General features: G+C 41.8%; 1 protein-coding gene across 3 annotated transcripts in view; it reads right to left on the minus strand.

Moving 5' to 3' along the window:
- MED23 (mediator complex subunit 23) overlaps positions 1 to 18,984 on the minus strand; it is a 261,969-nt gene that overhangs the window by 10,071 nt on the left and 232,914 nt on the right. For all 3 annotated transcript variants that reach the window (XM_030196548.1, XM_030196549.1, XM_030196547.1), the window contains 2 exons: positions 14,377 to 14,591; positions 4,278 to 4,398 (listed from right to left, as the gene is read on the minus strand). In XM_030196548.1, coding sequence (XP_030052408.1) covers positions 4,278 to 4,398; positions 14,377 to 14,591 — 336 coding nt within the window. The remainder of the gene's footprint in view (positions 1 to 4,277; positions 4,399 to 14,376; positions 14,592 to 18,984) is intronic.

Consider the following 18,984-nt stretch of genomic DNA (forward strand, 5'->3'; position numbering starts at 1 on the left):
AATAGCTTTCACCCACCCATTGTTGGCAGAGTTTCGCGTGCTCCTTATCCGAAAGTTTAGTTTCTTGGAGGCACGCGATATCCGCACCATGCACCCTCAATTGGGATAATATCTTATACTGTTTTATGGGTGACGTGATTCCAGCTACATTCCAAGATAGAATTTTTAATTCAGTTTTACCTTTCATGCAGTGTGATTAAGATTCCTATTGGACTGTCTCGTCGGACTGTTACACTCCTGGGGCCCAGCCCTCCCCAGGTGTGTCTTCGTTTTTTCACTGGGCTCCCTTATTCCCCCACCATATTCTCTATGCTCCCATGTGCTCCTTCATTATGCTTATCCGTACCCATGCTTGTCCCACCCACCACTCCCCTTACTCCCCCCTCCCTACCCCCCATCTCCCTCCCTTCCTCGTTCCCTCCCCTAAGCCACACAGTCTCTACCCGCAGCATCTGCTGCGCAGAGAGAGTGCTAGTCACGCAGTGGTATGGGATCCCCCCCTCACAACCCCTCGCTCCCTTCACATCAACCCCATGCATGCACAACCATTCGAACCACATTAAAGTTCTCTAGTTAACCATTTACTCTACTTTAACTGTTTCTTAACTGTAACATTACCCTGCCTCATAAAGTTGGAGCAGTTCTCACAGCAGGCCTGTACTGGCGCCTCTTCCAGCTGTTTCAGAGTTCTTTTGTGCAAGTCCGGACTCCATCAGCCATTCTGATTTGAATTTGACGGTTGTGCGCCTTGTAGTTGGTCCCGGGCGTCTTCTGGGGAGTGGAACGTTTTCCAACCACCCTCCATGAGGACCTTTAGTTGAGCCGGGTAAAGGAGCATGAACCTCTATTTTTTCTGGGCCAAATGTTGGCATAACGGGGCAAACGCCTTCCTGCGCGCCTGCAACGCAACCGAGTAATCCTGAAAGATTTTTACTCCTACTCCATCAAAGGTTAAGGTATCCCATTTTGCCCTTGCTCCTCTCAATATTTCCTCTTTATGGAGGAAATTGTGTACCTTAATTATTACCGCTCTCGGTCTATTGTTAGCATTGATCTTACGTCCCAGTCTATGTGCTCTTTCCAAGCATAAAGGCCCCGCGCTGTCTGATAGGGCAAATTCCAGCTTTAGCCAGCTTTCCAGCTGCGTTGACAAGGAGCAATCCGACACCGACTCGGGGATGCCAATTATGCGCAGGTTAGATCTCCTGGATCGATTTTCCAAGTCGTCTAGGTGTTCCCTTTGTAATTTCAGCTCTTTTTTAAAAGTCCTGCAAAGAGATTTCTCTGCCTGTCACCGAGTCTGCCAATTCGGAAACACGCACCTCCAACTCGCCCGTTCAGCGCGTGGTTTCTCCCAACTGCGTTTCCACTGCTGCCAGTTGTTCCGATAGTTTTATGAGTAGCGGTTCAAGCGCGGATTTAACTGCATCGGTTATTTGCTGCAGTTGGAGCGGGTGAAACTGCGGAGGAGGTTCCTGAAGTGCATCCGTCGCCATCTTGGATTTTCCTGGGCCGCGTGGATGGTCGACACCTTTTTTTACTGCCCTGCTGGGTGTCGCTTGTGTTTCGCGGGTCACAAAGTGGTCCATAAGCTGTTATTATTCGGGGTTTGGTGCTATTCAGCTGTCTTAACGTCGCATTTGGAGCGCGAAGGTGGAGAGAGAGCCCCGGAGAGATGGAAAAACACAGCTTCCTCTCTCAAGCCATCACGTGACCTCATCAATTACTGAAATATTTATCCAAACATCAAAATGTACTATGTAGTAAAGCAGCTGACAAAACTGTGTCATAAGTACATAAGTATTGCCACACTGGGACAGGCCAAAGGTCCATCAAGCCTAGCATCCTGTTTCCAACAGTGGCCAATACAGGTTACAAATACCTGGCAAGATCCCAAAAAAGTTCAATACATTTTATGCTGCTTATCCCAGAAATAAACAGTGGATTTTCCCCAAGCCTATTTAATAATGGTCTTTGGACTTTTCCTTTAGGAAGCTGCCCAGACCTTTTTCAAACTCCGCTAAGATAACCACCTTTACCACATTCTCTGGCAACGAAATCCAAAGTTTAATCACACGTTGAGTGAAGAAACATTTTCTCTGATTCGTATTAAATTTACTACTTTGTAGCTTCATCGCATGCCCCCTAGTCCTAGTATTTTCGGAAAGAGTAAACAAACGATTCACGTCTACCCGTTCCACTCCACTCATTATTTTATAGACCTCTATCATATATCCCCTCAACTGTCTTTTCTCCAAGCTGAAGAGCCCTAGACACTTCAGCCTTTCCTCATAGGGAAGTCGTCTCATCCCCTTTATCATTTTCATCACCCTTCTCTGTACCTTTTCTAATCCCACTACATCTTTTTTGAGATGCGGCGACCAGAATTGAACACAATATTCGAGGTGCGGTTGCACCATGGACCGATACAAAGGCATTATAACGTCCTAATAATACCTAACATTCTATTTGCTTTCTTGTCCGCAGCAGCACACTGAGCAGAAGGTTTCAACGTATCATCAACAACGACGCCGAGATCCCTTTCTTGGTCGGTGACTACTAACGTGGAACCTTGCATGATGTAGCTATAGTTCGGGCTCCTCTTTCCCACATGCATCACTTTGCACTTGCTCACATTAAATGTCATCTGCCATTTAGATGCTCAGTTTCCCAGTCTCATAAGGACCTCTTGTAATTTTTCACAATCCTCTGCGTACGTCTAGTAGTGCTATAGAAATGATAAGTAGTAGTAATAGTAGTAGTTACTTCACTAGTTACTCCCACCTCTAGATCATTTATAAATATGTTAAAAAGCAGTGGTCCCAGCACAGACCCCTGGGGAACCCCACTATCTACCCTTCTCTACTGAGAATACTGACCATTTAACCCTACTCTCTGTTTTCTATCCTTTAACCAGATTTTAATCCACAATAGGACACTACCTCCTATCCCATGACTCTTCAGTTTCTTCTGGAGTCTTTCATGAGGTACTTTGTCAAACGCCTTTTGAAAATCCAGATACACAATGAGGCTTATTTTCAAAGCACTTAGCCTTCCAAAGTTCCATAGAAACCTATGGAACTTTGGAAGGCTAAGTGCTTTGAAAATATGCCTCAATATCAACCGGCTCGATGTTGAATTGCTAATTTTAAATTTGTGAGCTTCCCACTACATGGTCATACAGTCTGTACAATACAAGTATGTAAAGTACAACAATGAGTTGTAAAGTTGTGACTATAAGGGCAACTAGGCTAAGAATAGGAAAAGATATTCATTAAGCTTCATATACTGCTTAATTGCAATCATATGCATATTAAACAGAGTAGAGGTGTACAATCCAGATCCTCAAGGGATGCAAACAGGCTTGGTTTAAAGGATGTCTACAACAAATTAGACACATCTACATATATCTGAGAATCAGTTTCATTTGGATAGCATGGTTTCCCAGAAATAGGATAATAAGATTTAAATGTAGTCCAAAGCAATTTTTAAAATGTGAGTACTACCATCCCTGGTTGTAAAAAAATGGCATTGGGCCTTTAGTTTTATTGCAAGATTATACAACTTCCACACAGCATCATCAATATCACACAATACAAAGTTGGCACTAACTCTTAGCAAACTTAGGGCCCTGTTTACTAAGGTGCACTAGCGTTTTTAGCACGCGCTAACGCTAGAGACACCCATATATTCCTATGGGTGTCTGTAGAGTTAGTGCGCACTAAAAGCGTTAGCATGCCTACAGCGCAGCTTAGTAAAGAGGGCCCCTTGTGTGGGAAGCTTTAGCCAGTCTTTAAAATAGGAAAGGCTGGCAACATTTTTGGGTGATGTTATTTGAGAGAGTAGAAGAGGGTTTCTGGTAGCAAAGTTTCCTTTATTTTCACAAATATCAAAGTTTTAATAATTTAAAAATCATTCCTACACGAAGAGCCTGAAGCCAAGTTGCTCTGGCAATGGAGTGGCTTGAACTTATACTAGCTTTGAGGATCAATAAATAGTTGACCGAGATGCACAAAGAGGTATGCACTCATTTTGGATAATGGGTATTTATGAGTCAGTTCATGGGCAGAGTAGATGATGTTAAGGAACAATCCCATGAAAATATCTTTGTTAGGCTACTGAAAATTTTCTTTTTCCAACTATCTCTTCAATATCTGCTTTTTATATCCGTAGCTATTTTTTTTTTGCCAGTATTTGTCCTCCGGAGGGTAGCTATTTTTTTGCCAGTATTTGTCCTCCGGAGGTCATAAGGTCCGGAGTGAAATCAAGTTTATTACCTCTATCATACATCTGGTCCTTTCTTGTTGGAATCTCTGTAGAAAAGGACCCACTAGATGATATACATAGAGTAACTGGAATTCAGTCTTCACTATAGGTATTAGCACTTCAGCAAGGAATCTAAAATATAATTAGGAAACAAAATATAAGTTATCCATATTTAAAAGACACCTTCAGATATAAAATAAGAACTTTTACATGGAATTTATCAGTTTCTAATGACAATGAAAAGTGAGAGATTATTCTTTGTCATCACCTGCTAATAGATTACAGGTACCTTGATTCTTTTTTTGCTCTCAGGTTTATCCCAGTAACTCTTATAGAACAGAATAATGTTTTCTAAAACCCTCAAACTGCCAGATTTCAGGTCTATTGCAACAGTAAAGGACATATTTGTGAGGTATTAATCCTTTTGCATTTGCAGGGAAAAAACTAGACAGCAAGAGATTTACCCATACACAGATGTGATTTTTATTTACCCTCTGGAGTTACCAACCTTGACTAAAATTGAGGGCATGGCCTTCCTCAGTCATTCAGATACCATGATTTTCCATGGCAGAAATGTTGGTACAAATTCTTCCATAAAAAGAAAAAAATCATGGAAAACTGACTTCTGTGCTTTTGCTCTTTCAAATTCCATTCATGTGACTCTCAATACTATTCGAAGTAGACCAATTGGGGAAAATGCTAGCAAGTTGATGAATGGTGATCAGCAGATGGTTGCAGTGGCATTTGCCATTATATTTCTGGCAGGGCCGGTCCTAGGGTGTCTGGCGCCCCCCTGCAGACTATGAGTTGGGGGCCCCCCCCCAGCATCTCCTTTCTCTCTTCTCCCACCCTGCCCCTGGTCCAGCAATTCTCCTTCGCCCCCATCCCCCGCCATACCACGCCACCCATGGTGCTTTAAATCTTTAATTTACCTCCGTTCCAGCAGCCGCGTCATTTGAAAGCCCTGCCCCGTCTCTAGCCTTCCCTCCCTTCATGAGTTCGTTCCCTCAGAGTTCCGCCCTCGAGGAAATGACGTCAGAAGGCGGGACTGCGGAACGAACTCACGAAGGGAGGGAAGGCTAGAGACGGGGCAGGGCTTTCAAATGACGCGGCTGCTGGAACTGAGGTAAATTAAAGATTTAAAGCACCAAGGGCAGCGCGGTATGGCGGCGCAGCGGCGCCCTTGAAGGCAGGCGCCCCCCTGCGGTGCTTACCCCGCTTACCGGGTTTGACTGGCCCTGATTTATGGCATATGAAGGTAGCCTGGGGGATGGGTGAAGGGGTTACATGTAACATGGGGTCTCTGCAGATGGGGTGATTTTGGTTTCATTGGTTGCACTTGAGGTCTACTGGAGGATAAGGTTGTGGCATGCCAAGCTACATTACCTGCTCTTGTGATGTGCTGCTGTTCGTTCTGGCAGGGCTTCCTCCCCTCCCTTAATCCCTCATGGTATGAATAAGGGCTACTTAGGACTCTTCCTTAAGGCCCAGTATTGGAGAATCTAGTTTGTGTCAGTGCTGCAATTGGATTTCTCACTTCCCAAAGTGTTGCAACCGAAAGGAACAGCTAAGAACTTGCTCTTACTGACCCTGCCCCTGACTGCATGGCCACAGCCACTGGAGCACAGGGACTCACAGGAAAGCAAGTTTCATAGTTTATCTATATCAGCAAGGAATCTGAGGTACCAAGATGACCAGATAAGAAATGCTGGATCACAGACTGTGTACACCCAGAACATGGCAACTGTAAAAAGGGAACTTTAGGCACAGGGATTATTCAAAGGCTAAGCTACTCATTTTCAAAGCAGGTGGATGAAATCCTGATTTTAGAAAGTCAGTATTTGGACATTTCATACTGTTGTTTGTCCAAATAGCAAGGGGGTGTGTTTTGAGCAGGACTAGGGAGGGCCCAACAGTAGGATGCCCAACAGGGATTTTCGAATTGGAAGAAACATCATGTCTAAAAAGGACATTTTTATCTAGACCTGTTTCAGTCACGTCCAAGTTACAAAAAGTTGCTCTAATTGAGCAGCTGATCACTGGAGGGATTAAGGCATGACTCCTACTTAATCCCCCAGTGGTTGCTGTCCCCCACCCTCTCCCCTGAAAGTGAAACTGGAAAGAAAAACCAAGATGTATGTCAGCTGCAGATATTATGGCATTCGGAAGAAAGCAGCAAGCAGGTCAGAGGAGTAGCCTAATGGTTAGTGTAGTGGACTGTGAACCAAGGGACCCAGATTCAAGTCCTACTTTAACACTCTTTTTAAAAAAAAATAATTCTGATCCTTCTAGAAACAGAAAAATACCTCATGTACCTAAATATATAAAACACTTCCAAGCCTGAAAGCTATTGAAGTGGTGTACATTCAGGTACAGTAGGTATTTTTCAGGTCTTGGAGGAATCACATTTACAAAATAAGAGAGTTCTAATGGCGACTAAACCTGTGTCCCTTGGTTTACAGTCCACTGCACTAACCACTAGACTACTCTTCTGCTCTACAGACACATCTGTGTGGCCATATTTTTGAAAATGATGCCAGACATTCATCTTCCTAGTTTTTTGTAATTTAAAAATTGGACGTTTCACTTGGAAAATGGCTATTTTGAAAGTTTTCAGTGCAAAAACATCCATCTTATAGATATAATTGAACAGAAAACCTAGATGTCTTTCCTGTTTGATTATGGCTGTGAAATGGAAGGGTTTTTTTTGGACATTATCCCCTGGATTCTATATAGCGTGACTTAAGTTGTGCTCGCAAATAGTCGTATTCTGTATTTGTGCGTGCAAATATAGTTGTATTCTGTATTTGCGCATGCAACTTAATTAGCTAACAAGCTAATAATCAGCACTAATTGCCACTTAACAAGCAATTATTGACACTAATTGGCATTAATTAGAATTTACACGCAGAACTGTCTAAGCATATTTTATAATGTGATGCGTATAAATCTAAGCTGCATAGTTGAAAAGGGGGCGTGTTGACGGGCATGGAATGGGTGGGTGGTGCACGCTGCTACAGAATACACTCAGTCCTCGCCCAATTTAGGTGCCAGGATTTACACCAAGTTTTACTTCGCATAACTGCCTGCAACTAAATTTAGTTGTGTGGACGGGCACTCGGCTTATTCTATAAAGTATGTCTAAATTAAGGAGTACTTTCTAGAATATGCTTAGGCGTATTTCATTTTGTTGCCAATTTTTTAGGCATGATATATACGAACTTAGATATTTTTCTGAAAATGCCTCTCTAAGTGTACTTGGATGCTACTGGGACCACTATTATTTGAATGGATTTTAGGACAGATATTTTGGGAGGGGAAGTGTAGGAGAATTTATCAGCTGTATTTTTGTGATCAACTGGACTCTTAATAGACCATCCACTGAAAACTGTACATGTAGCCCCACTTAAGGGAAACAACAGTTAGCCTCTCAGTTTAGACCACCCTAACACAGTTGTGAAAATGAAGCCTAAATAAAACAGGAGAATAGAGATAATATGAATATTCAATGACTAGCAATGCTCAGAGCATGTGGTTAGAAACATGGAAGTCTAGTGCTGAAACTAATGTGAATGCCAGGTACTTGTGACCTGAACTGGCTAATGTTGGATGTGGAAACATTAACAGCGCGCACACACACAAAAGTCATAGACAAACTAATGCAAACTAATTCCCACATACTGTAGCAATCCAGTTAGTTCCCTCCTTAGAGCAACCAATTAACTGTAGCAAGAAACATGGCTGAGGGGTCCTTTTACCAAGCTGCGGGAAAAAGGACCGCTAGCGGCGGGCGCTGTTCTTCCTATGGATAAAAAGCCCCCAGACAAACATGGTCATGCGTTGAGAGCTCTTACTGCGTGGCCATGCAGCGGGGAGCCCATACCAACACCCACTGAGGCGGTGATAAGGGATCTCGCAGTAACCCGGCGATAACCGGGCAGCACGTGGTGATGCCGGGTTACTGCCACAAAAGCCATTTCTGGGGGTTTTACCTTTCCCCCGGAAATGGCATGTGCTCGAGGCGGGACTATCACCGGCGGCTGTGTTGGGCCGGCGGTGGTCCTGATTTAGCGTTCGGTAAGCCCACATTGGGCTTACAGATACTTTGTAAAAGACCCCCTTAGTGATTGGAAGAACTATATGGAGACCAAGGAAGCCACAATTTAAAGTCTTATTTCTCCCACTGGCTATTCCTCTGAACTCAGGCAAGGTATTTTATTGCCCAGTTTCAGACACAAACTTATTTAAGAGTATATAATATTTATTGAGATTTATTAACTGCGTTTGTGAAGAACTTCACATATAATGAAAGTGCAAACTTAGACTTTAAGCTTTTTGAAAGAGAGATTATTGTATCTAAAGTTGTAAACCATTTTCTGCAATATTGGAAAGGCGTTCTAGAAATACAAAGATGTTTAAACTCTCAGCTTGCAAATTTTGAGGTCCTTAACATTACAGCACTGCACTCTTCTGTCAAAAATGAGTACAATTGGTTAAGCTCAGGGGACAACATAAGCACTGCCATACTGGGACAGACCGAAGGTCCATCAAGCCCAGTATCCTGTTTCCAACAGTGGCCAATCCAGGCCACAAGTATCTGGCAAGATCCCAGAACAGCAAAACAGATTTTATGCTGCTTGTCCTAGAATGTACAGTGGATTTTCCCAAGTCCATCTTAATAATGGATTATGGACTTTTGTTTTAGGAAATTATTCAAACCTTTTTTAAACCCTGCTAACTGCTTTAACCACATTCTCTGGCAACAAATTCCTGTGTTTAATTATACGTTGAGTGAAGAGATATTTTCTCCAATTCGTTTTAAATTTACTACTTAGTAGCTTCTTTGTGTGCCCCCTAGTCCTAGTATTTTTGGAAAGAGTAAACAAGTGATTCACATCTACCTCTCAGTATTTTATAAACCTCTATCATAACTCCCTTTAGCTGTCTCTTCTCCAAGCTGAAACCCCCTAGCACTTTAGCCTTTCCTCATAGGGAAGTCGTCCCATCCCTTTCTCATTTTTGTCACCCTTCTCTGTACCTTTTCTAATTCCACTATATTTTTTTTGAGATGCGGTGACCAGAACTGCACACAGTATTCGAGGTGCGGTCACACCATGGAGCAATACAAAGGCATTATAACATTCTAGTTTTGCTTTCCATTTCTCTCCTAATAATTCCTAACACTCTATTTGCTTTTTAAGCCATCGTAGCACATTGAGCAAAGGGTTTCAACATATCAATGATGACATCTAGATCCTTTTCCTGGGCGGTGACTCCTAATGTGGAACCTTATTTCATGTAACTATGATTTGGGTTCCTCTTCCCGCATGTATCACTTTGCACTTGCTTATATTAAAAGTTATCTGCCATTTGGATGCCCAGTCTCCCAGTTTCGTAAGGTCCTCTTACAATTTTTCACAATCCTCTTGCAATTTAACAACTTTGAATAACTTTGTGTCACCAGCAAACTTTATTAACTCACTAGCTATTCCCATCTCTAGATCATTTATAAATATGTTAAAATGCAGAAGCCCATCACTGAACCCTGGGGAACACACTATTGAGAATACTGACCATTTAACCCTATTCTCTGTTTTCTATCTTTTAACCAATTTTTAATCCAGAATAGGCCATTGCCTTCTATCCCATGACTTTCTAATTTCCTCAGGAGTCTTTCATGAGGTACTTTGTCAAATGCCTTTTGAAAATCCAGATACACAATATCGGCCTTTAATTAATCAATGCTTATATATATAAGGCCAGCATTAATCCAAAATTACAGAGTGTATATATATATATATATATATATATATATATATATATATATACACACACACACACACACACACAGATCACAGCTTAATGTGTAAAATTAATGAATAAATAGATAGATAGATAAATAACTAGCTAGATAGCTAATGCTCTGGAAAAGCTTTTTATTCCATGGTTAAAAAAAAAAAAACACCTTAATGAAACTAAGAATATTCCACAGATAGGCACCATCCACAGGAAGATCAGGGCATGTATGGCTTAATGTTGGCCATGTGGGGTTGGGAAGGATAGGGGTAAATACAAGTTCATGGAGGCAGGACCTGAGACAGGCTCTGGAATCGCAGCATGGCTGGGATATAAGCTCATCAAAGTTTCAGTTCAGATGGAAGTTTCTGCTTTGTTCTGCTCTGTGGGTGGCTGGGTGTGTTGATGTGCTTCTCCTGTTTGTATGTATCCTCATCTGTGGCAAAAGTAGCTTTGCAATTTGTCTTGCACATAAATGGGTATGGGTCATGCATTTGATATACCACCTTTCTGAAGTATAACCAAAGTGGTTTACATATTACAGGTAATGATGGCAACAGTGAAAAATGATTCAGTGGAGATTAATGGCACCTTGTTGATGTCAGGGTCACAGAAACAGCAGCAGATCTGATGAGCTGAAAGCCACTCTCTAAGTCAATATGGTGATTGCACAATGGAATATTTGCTGAACTAAATGAGCAAACAGCTCAGTACGATGCAGGATAAAATTCTTCACTATGCTATGAGAGTCCAAGATTATAAGGCTTTTCAAAGAACCGATAGATGGCTAAAGGGGTGATGGTTGCTTTCTGTCACATGTTTATATTTTATACTTGTTTTATCTTGGGATTCTATATGTGTCTTGATCATTTAGTTTTATTTGTTGGGTGTGTTTGTACCTCTTGGAAACTGCACTGATCAGGCTGGCATCCATTTGTAAGGTTTTTTTTTTTTTTAACTAAATACATCTTTCAGGAGGTCCTGGAGGGCATACTTTTCCTGAATGCCTTTCAAGACCACAGCTATAGGAATCAAAGTAAGACGTAACAGGGCTGTCCTCACTTGGATTTCAGGGCTCTGTTCTTTTCTGGTTTTCTTCTTCTCTCTCTCAACGTACCTTTAGTGTGTACTCTAATGGATCCTCCTCTACTTCTATCCCACTGACAGTTGGTGTACCTCAGGGATCTGTCCTGGGACCTCTTCTTTTCTCCATCTATACTTCTTCCCTTGGTACTCTGATCTCATCCCATGGTTTTCAGTATCATCTTTATGCTGATGACTCCCAGATCTACCTCTGGACATTCCTGCAGTTCATTCATCACTATCTTTTTTTCCTTCAAAGTTATTAATAAAGCCCCAAAACCTTAGTGACTCATTAGACCTTCAATTAGTCAGGTGAAAACAATTCCATGCTTAAACAAATACTCTCACCCTTCTAATCTCTCAGCCTATAACTGTTGCTCTGCCTACTTTCAACAACCATGGATTTCACTAAACAGCTGTCTGAACACTTGAAAATGAAGATAATTCACTCTTAAAAAACAGAAGGCTATAAAAATATCTAAATGCTTCCAGCTATCAATTTCAAATGTCAACAAACATTGTTAAGAAATTGAAGCTACATGTATCTGTTGAAGTCAAGAGACGATATAGAAGATCAAGAATATCTCTTATAGAACTACCGGAAAACTGGTCAAATCAGAAGTAGAGACCTGCAAGGGAATGGGGTTCACAGGAATCCCCTCCAGGGCTGTGGAGTTCTTGTGAGGGTGGAAGCAGTTCCTGCGGGGTTCCCATAGAAGTGTAAGCTGCACCTGCGCCAGCCTCTCACCTATCAAGTTCTTCGAGTGTCGCCTCCTCCTCCTCCTTGCTTTAACAGCGCAGATGCGGAAAGTCTTCCATTAACTCTCTCTGCTCCCTGGCTGATGCGCAGGTCTCAGGTCTGACACAGGCACGAGCATCAGAGTTCACCTAACCTGCTGGTGCATGCATGTTGCGACCTCTCAGCACACAGTACCAGCTAATCAGAGACGAGTCTTACAATGTACTCAGCAGAGTGTTCCAAGTTTCAACTTCCGTTCCTTCTTTGAATGCAGTGCTGCGACTCGATCCCAGAGAGCGACTAGAGCGCTGACTGAAATTTTTTTTTTTAGATATCATTAAATTCTTAGGGGGTCGGGTGGGGAAGGGTTAAATTCTTGTGGGGACGGGTTAGATTTCTGTCCCTGTGCAACTCTCATCAACAGCGAAATTCACAAATGACCTGCTGAAAATGTAGCTGACATTAGTGTAGTTGCTCAGAGATCCAGAGAACAGCACTGCTTCTATAACAATGATATGTATGAAGAGTTCAGAAACCTATCCTACAACGTTATCACAAAACTCATTGTCAAAAGTATGCAAAAGAAAACCTTAATAAGCCTTTTACCTTTGGGAACATAGTGCTTGTACTGATGAAATCAAAATTAAGCTGCCCAACCACAAGCACGCAAGATACATTTGGAGAAAAAAGGATGAAGCATTTGAAGAAAAGCAAGGGGGTGGAATTATTATTCTTTAGGGCTATGCAGCAGCCAGTAGCACAGAAAATATAATCAGGGTGGAAGAAAGAACGGATTCAACTAAATATGAACATATCTTAGAAAATAATGTCACTCAGGTAGGGAACAGCCTGAAACTGAAAACAGGCTGGCTATTTCAGCAAGACAATGATATGAAACATACCTCTAAATTAACCATGAAGTACTTACAGGAAAGTTTAGGAGTTCACTTAGGGATTCAATGAAACATACATTTGACCAGGAATGTTTTGCACACAACTATAGTTAGGTACATTTCTTTGTATTTTTATTTTAGTTTCTATATTTTTATTATTCCTATTTTTATTTTATCTTAAATTCCATTTGTCATTTTAATGTACTATTTGATTATTTGCATTTATTGTGTATGAGTAGTGTATACAGCTATGGGCGACTCTTTAGATTTGTGATGGTGGTTTATAAATCTTTTAGTAAAACAAGATATGTTTACACTATTAAAGCTACAGTGTTATCCAACAATAGGGTCAATATTCAGCTGGTGGCGGGAGCTTTTTATTTTAGCCACTGTGGTCTTATTCCTGGATATTCAATGCTGGACTATGTCCGAGTACTGACATTGACAATCTGGAGTTTATGCAGCTGGCTAATCTCTTATGTGTGATAATCAGCACTTAATCGCCTACGCGACACCACATAAAGGTAGGACTGACTACGCGCCTGAACTGCCCACAAAATAGCCGGTTTTCACTTTACCTGTATATGGTGACATTCAGTGGCACTAACCAATTACGTGCTGTTGAATATCAGCAGATGACCTCGCACAAGCAATTTAACCGGCCAGAAAACATTTCTGGCTAGTACAATCATTTTGAATATTGACACACAATATGTCTGTTTGCTTTTGTATTTGACATGGGACTTTTTGAGGGCAAGTCAGCATCAGGCTGGTTATGGTTGCCCTTGTTATTTCAAATATGAACAAAAACATGTTTTAGAAAAGGTATGGATAAAGCAGAACTTGAAGAGTGAAAGGAAGAAAGAGTTAACATTCTAGAGTCAAACAAGGTGCTCCTTTAGCTCAGAACAGTGTCCATGGCTTGGCATCATGAAGAAGATTCAATTTAAAATGCTTCTGTAGCTGTGAAATGCTTACAAGAGACATTCTACACATTTTGAGACATGTAGCTAGTTCACAGTGACAAAAATATTCATCTGCATGAAAAGGTTTATAAGATGAACTAAACCTCTTGATGGAACAACTGTCAAACAGTGAACTGTTTGTTGTGCGTCTTGACACACTATATAGATACAGATATCTACATTTATAAATATATAGAGAAGGAATTGCACATAACGTTTGGATTAGTGGAGACCTAGTAAAAGTCAGTGGAGGGATTTGTTCAGTGACCTTGGCACTGGGGACTCACTTACAATCTCCTATCACCAGTACTCTCTCTCACTATTCCTTCCCCCTGCCAACATGCTCGCTCTCTATCAATCGCTACTTCTTTCCAAATCCTGCCTCCTCTTTCTCAGTAGTTACTCCTCCTCTCTTCATTTCCCCTCCTTAACCACAGTGGTAATTTTGTCTCTGTCTACCCCCCTTCCCCAGAGAAGTCATTCTTGTTTTTTTCTCAGTATCGTTCTCAATCCTCCTTCATCTCTCAAACATATCACCAGCGCTCACTCTCTCTCAATATCCCACCCTTATCCTTAGCACTCACTGTTTTTGGAAATAACCATTTGGTGTCATCGAGCAAGAATTCATACGTACTTTGGAATGAGTGACAGTTGTCCAATGCTAGAATGATGCCACACTGCATGAGCCAATGCTAAGGTATAACTGCAGCTCATCTCAGAGTAGGCTTGATGGCAGGCTGGAAAGTCAAACAGCTGGAATGGATAGCCAACCCATTCAGTCTCTGAAGTTAAACTCGGACTGTTGATAACGTTCACAATTCGGTCATGGAGGACTATCCAATATGGCTCCTAATTGAAAGAAATTTCAAAAAAGTATGCAGGCTTGATACATATGTTAGCATAAAGCAAGGCAACTGCCACATTAATTTACCTAGATGCATAGAAATAAAAGTCTACAAACAAGTTACAGGTAATACCTTTTTACTGGAATAACTGAATACATTTTTGGGGGCAATTATATAAAAGGAATTAGATATTAGCACACTGATGCAATGCAGGGAGCACTTATTCTATAATGGCATGTGGACACCCAGAGTCCATTACAGAAGACTAGTACAAACCTGTATCAGCATGCCTACATGTAGGCGCACCCACTGTCTTATCATTTTTAGCTATAAGGTTCTACTTCAGGTATGCTGCATTATTTCCCATCAGTCTCATGCAGGAATTTCTGTCTAGTCACAAGCTCTGATGGGGCCTCATGTTGCTAAGGGCAACTCAGTTAACTGGTATAACTTGTTACAAAAGTAATTTACTGAGAAGAGGTATGGCAAGGACACCAAATGCAAGTTTCCAGCACATATGAAAGTCCGAATTACAAGTCTCTAGCCTATATGAAGCACATATGATTGGTCCAGGGTAGAGGAGAGCTGGATGCTCACCACAGCCTATAAAGCCACGCTGCAGACAAAGAAACTCTGAAAAACTAGGCATGCTTGGAAAGAGTGTTTCAGATCCGTCCAAATGGTCTGTTTTTCCTGAAGGGGTTTGCTCTCCCCCTCCTCTGTAGAAATTAATTCTCTATACCTAAGAATCTTTCTTTCATTTATTCTTTCTTTCTGTTCTGTGACCTTTGTATGAGGAACAAACTCTCCTTCCTTCTTTTTCTCTTCTTTATATAATTAGTCTAATTACTTATAATTACCAGAGGTACTGATGTTAGATTTTGTAAGTCTGTTATAACTTTACAACTGGTATCTGATGCTGTGCTGGTGGGTGAGTAATTAAAGACTTTTTAAATTCTAATTCCTGTTAAATTTTTTGCCTGTAAAATTTTGTAAGATGTTTAGAGAATAGCAAACCAAATGCGCATAGTACACCACATATGCCAGGTCTATGGCAGGCATAAATGGGTGTGCCTAAATGAGACAAAGAGTACACACAACTTACAATATTTTATAAGTTGTGCACGTAAGGGGAAGACTCTCATATCCTGCCCATGTGTATGTCCCCCTTGCAACTGTATGCAATGCCACTTATAAGCACTCATATAGAATAGTATTTAGCCTGCATGCAAACATAAGTGGTACTTTTTGCTGTATTTACATGTGCAAGGTGTAACTGCAGGCACCCAGTTATAGAATTGCTGTTTTTGTCAGTGGCAAATGATGGCCTAGCTATACAAGTAAATTGTTGGCTGGATTCAACTTTGTTTTCAATGGTCTAAAACACTGCAAAATCAAACAAAGGGTGGTATAGGAGGTGAAGTGATATGATTGACTGCCTAAGTAAGGAGGCAACCTAAAAAGAATCATAAAAAATAAAAGGAGACAGCGATTCTGGAACTGAACTTATTAAACTATGCATTCTGAAGTACCACTTGGGACACACTATGGAGGAGTGGCCTAGTGGTTAGGGTGGTGGACTTTGGTCCTGGGGAACTGAGGAACTGAGTTGGATTCCCACTTCAGGCACAGGCAGCTCCTTGTGACTCTGGGCAAGTCACTTAACCCTCCATTGCCCCATGTAAGCTGCATTGAGCCTGCCATGAGTGGGAAAGCGCAGAGTACAAATGTAACAACAAAAATCTAAGGATAATCCTCAAACGAGAGTGGATTTATTTGACACCATCTTCAGGGATCTTGGTGTTTTCACAAATTGTTCCCTAAGCTTTGCAATTCATCTACTTCTTCTGCACCTATACATGCATTCCACATTACTTTAGGTTAGGGTTACCATATTTGCCCTATAGAAAAAAAGGACACATACACCCGCCCCAACACAACCCACCCTGCCCTGTCACAACCTGCCCTGCCCCCTCCCCTGTCACTCCCCCTAAGGGTGTCCTATTCTCCCCTCCCCTCCTTTACCTTACTGTAGTGCCTTGGTAATCTAGTGACCTCTTCGGGGCAGGAAACAGCCCCTTCGTTCCTACCTGGCACAGCTGCAGGCTGTCTTGCTGCCTTCCGTCCCCAAATCAAAATGGCTGCCGAGAGTTCAAGTAGTGACCTTGCAATACTTCTGTGGAAGTCTCGCGAGGCCGCCGCTTGAACTCTTGGCAGCCATTTTCAAGCGGCGCTGGGACGGGAGGCAGCATCAAGACAGTGTGCAGTCATGCCGGGCAGGATCTTTCATGCCCCGAAGAGGTCACTAGACCACCAGGCACTACAGTAAGGTAAAGGAGGGGAGGGGAGGATAGGCCACCCTTAGGCCCGTCTGCCCACAAATCCAGGCAAATGGGCAGGCTGGCAAGACCCGCCCGGATGCCCGGCCGTGTCCTCAAAAAGAGGACATGTCTGGCTAAAACTGGACGTATGGTAACCCTATTTTAGGTAATTCCAGATTACTGGGAAGGTGGTCTATAAATGTTTCAAATAAAATTTTGCCTGACATCATCTGCTTAATAATTGATCTTAACAGAGGTAATTTTAAAAAGGATTTCTGAACATATATGCCAAAATACATGTAAAGGGCCTCTTATAAAATTACCTGATGCGTTCAATTAAGTGCATATTTGTATGTGACTTTAAAGCAGGCATATTCAGGTGAATAGTCTGGGTGGAACACAGTTAGAATCATGATTTTCAGGCATATATTTCAACCTGCCCCTCTCCATGTATAAATGTACATTGCTTCAATCTAGCCACTATTTTGCAGGATTTCTGGTAGCATTTTATAAAGATGTATTTATTTATTGCATTTGTATCCCACATTTTCCCACCTATTTGCAGGCTCAATGTGGTTTACAATGTTGAATAGACACGAAAGTGCTTTTATAAAATAGGCTAGAAATAGGCACCTAAATAGCCTTCATAAATACACAACCCTGTTATGAAATTATCCTCCACATGTCACTCCTGCCAGAATTCTGTGTGACTGCACAGCGCAGAATTTACTTTTTTTGTGCAGAATCTTTACCATGGTGTCTGTTCCCACTGTGCAGTGCAGTACAGTACCACGGGGACCACAGTAAAGGCCGACTGGCCACCCTGTCCTCCAAGTATCAGTGGGCCCTCCCTGGGCCTACCTTAACACGTCCTGGTGATCTAGTGGCCTCTTTGGGGGCAGAAAAGAACCATACTCTTTCCTGTCCACTGCTGCCACTCTTGCCGGTACCACCACTTCTTCAAAATGTCCACAGAGACTTAAAAAAAAAGGCCACCGAGACTTCCTGTGGCAGCCTCACAAGATTGACACTTGAAGAAGCGGTGGTACCGACAAGAGCGGCAGCAGCAGGCAGGAAAGAGTGGGGTTCTTTCCTGCTCTAAGGGTACTCTTGAAAGTGCACCTCTGCAGCTCCTCCCGCACTGGACCTGTGAGTGCAGGGGGTGGGGGGCTGGAAAAGATGATTGGTATCTGTGTACAGGGAGGGAGGTGGGCTGTAAGGTGGGTGAAGTGTGGAGGAAGGAAGGGCTGGAAAAAATAAATATGGATGGTATCTGTACAGGTAGGGGGCCTGTAAGATGGATGAAGTGTGGGACTAGAGAAAGGGGGGCTGGGAACAAAGGTGGATGGCTGTGGGTGCAAAAATACTGTTTAAAGAATTTTACAGAATCTTCAATTTTTGTGTGCAGAATTCTGGCAGGAGTAACATGTTTACTAGTTCCATGTTTGTTATACTACTGTAATAATATTGTTTCCTATTCAATGTTGTGTAAAAATCAGTTGTTTATCTGTTCAACATTTCATGTATTATGTTCGTGTTCTGCTTTTGTGTTTTTTGGTGTCCTGTGTGGTCATCACTTGGGAAGAAAACGGTTTCACAAATAGTACTACCTAATTCAATGTCTAGCTAGTATAAGAATCCATGAAAAATGGCAAGTATGTACGTTATCATTAAGACCATAACTTTTCCGCTGTACCTTAGAAAGCCTCTTTTCTCAACAAAGTAAGGACAACTAATACACTCTTTGCAGTGCATAAATATACATGTGTGGTTACTTTTGTACATATTTTTACCTGCATGGAGAACAGGCATTACTCTAATCCCACTTTACTGTAAATGTGGTTCCACTGTGAAATATGTCAAAAAAGTAACATCTTTGTGCATTTCGGCTTCATGGATGACGGTTCTCTATTTGTTGTATAAGTTTGGACAACATATTGAGGTTATTTTGATTGGTAGAATGGATGAAGTTTGTTTGCAGCAGTAAAGCTTGATTACATAAACAAAAAAAAATCTTTGGACCTGAATACTACTACTACTACTACTAATACTACTTAACATTTCTAGAGCGCTACT

The sequence above is a fragment of the Microcaecilia unicolor genome, chromosome 3 (assembly GCF_901765095.1).
Source record: "Microcaecilia unicolor chromosome 3, aMicUni1.1, whole genome shotgun sequence".
Classification (NCBI taxonomy): Eukaryota; Metazoa; Chordata; class Amphibia; order Gymnophiona; family Siphonopidae; genus Microcaecilia; species Microcaecilia unicolor.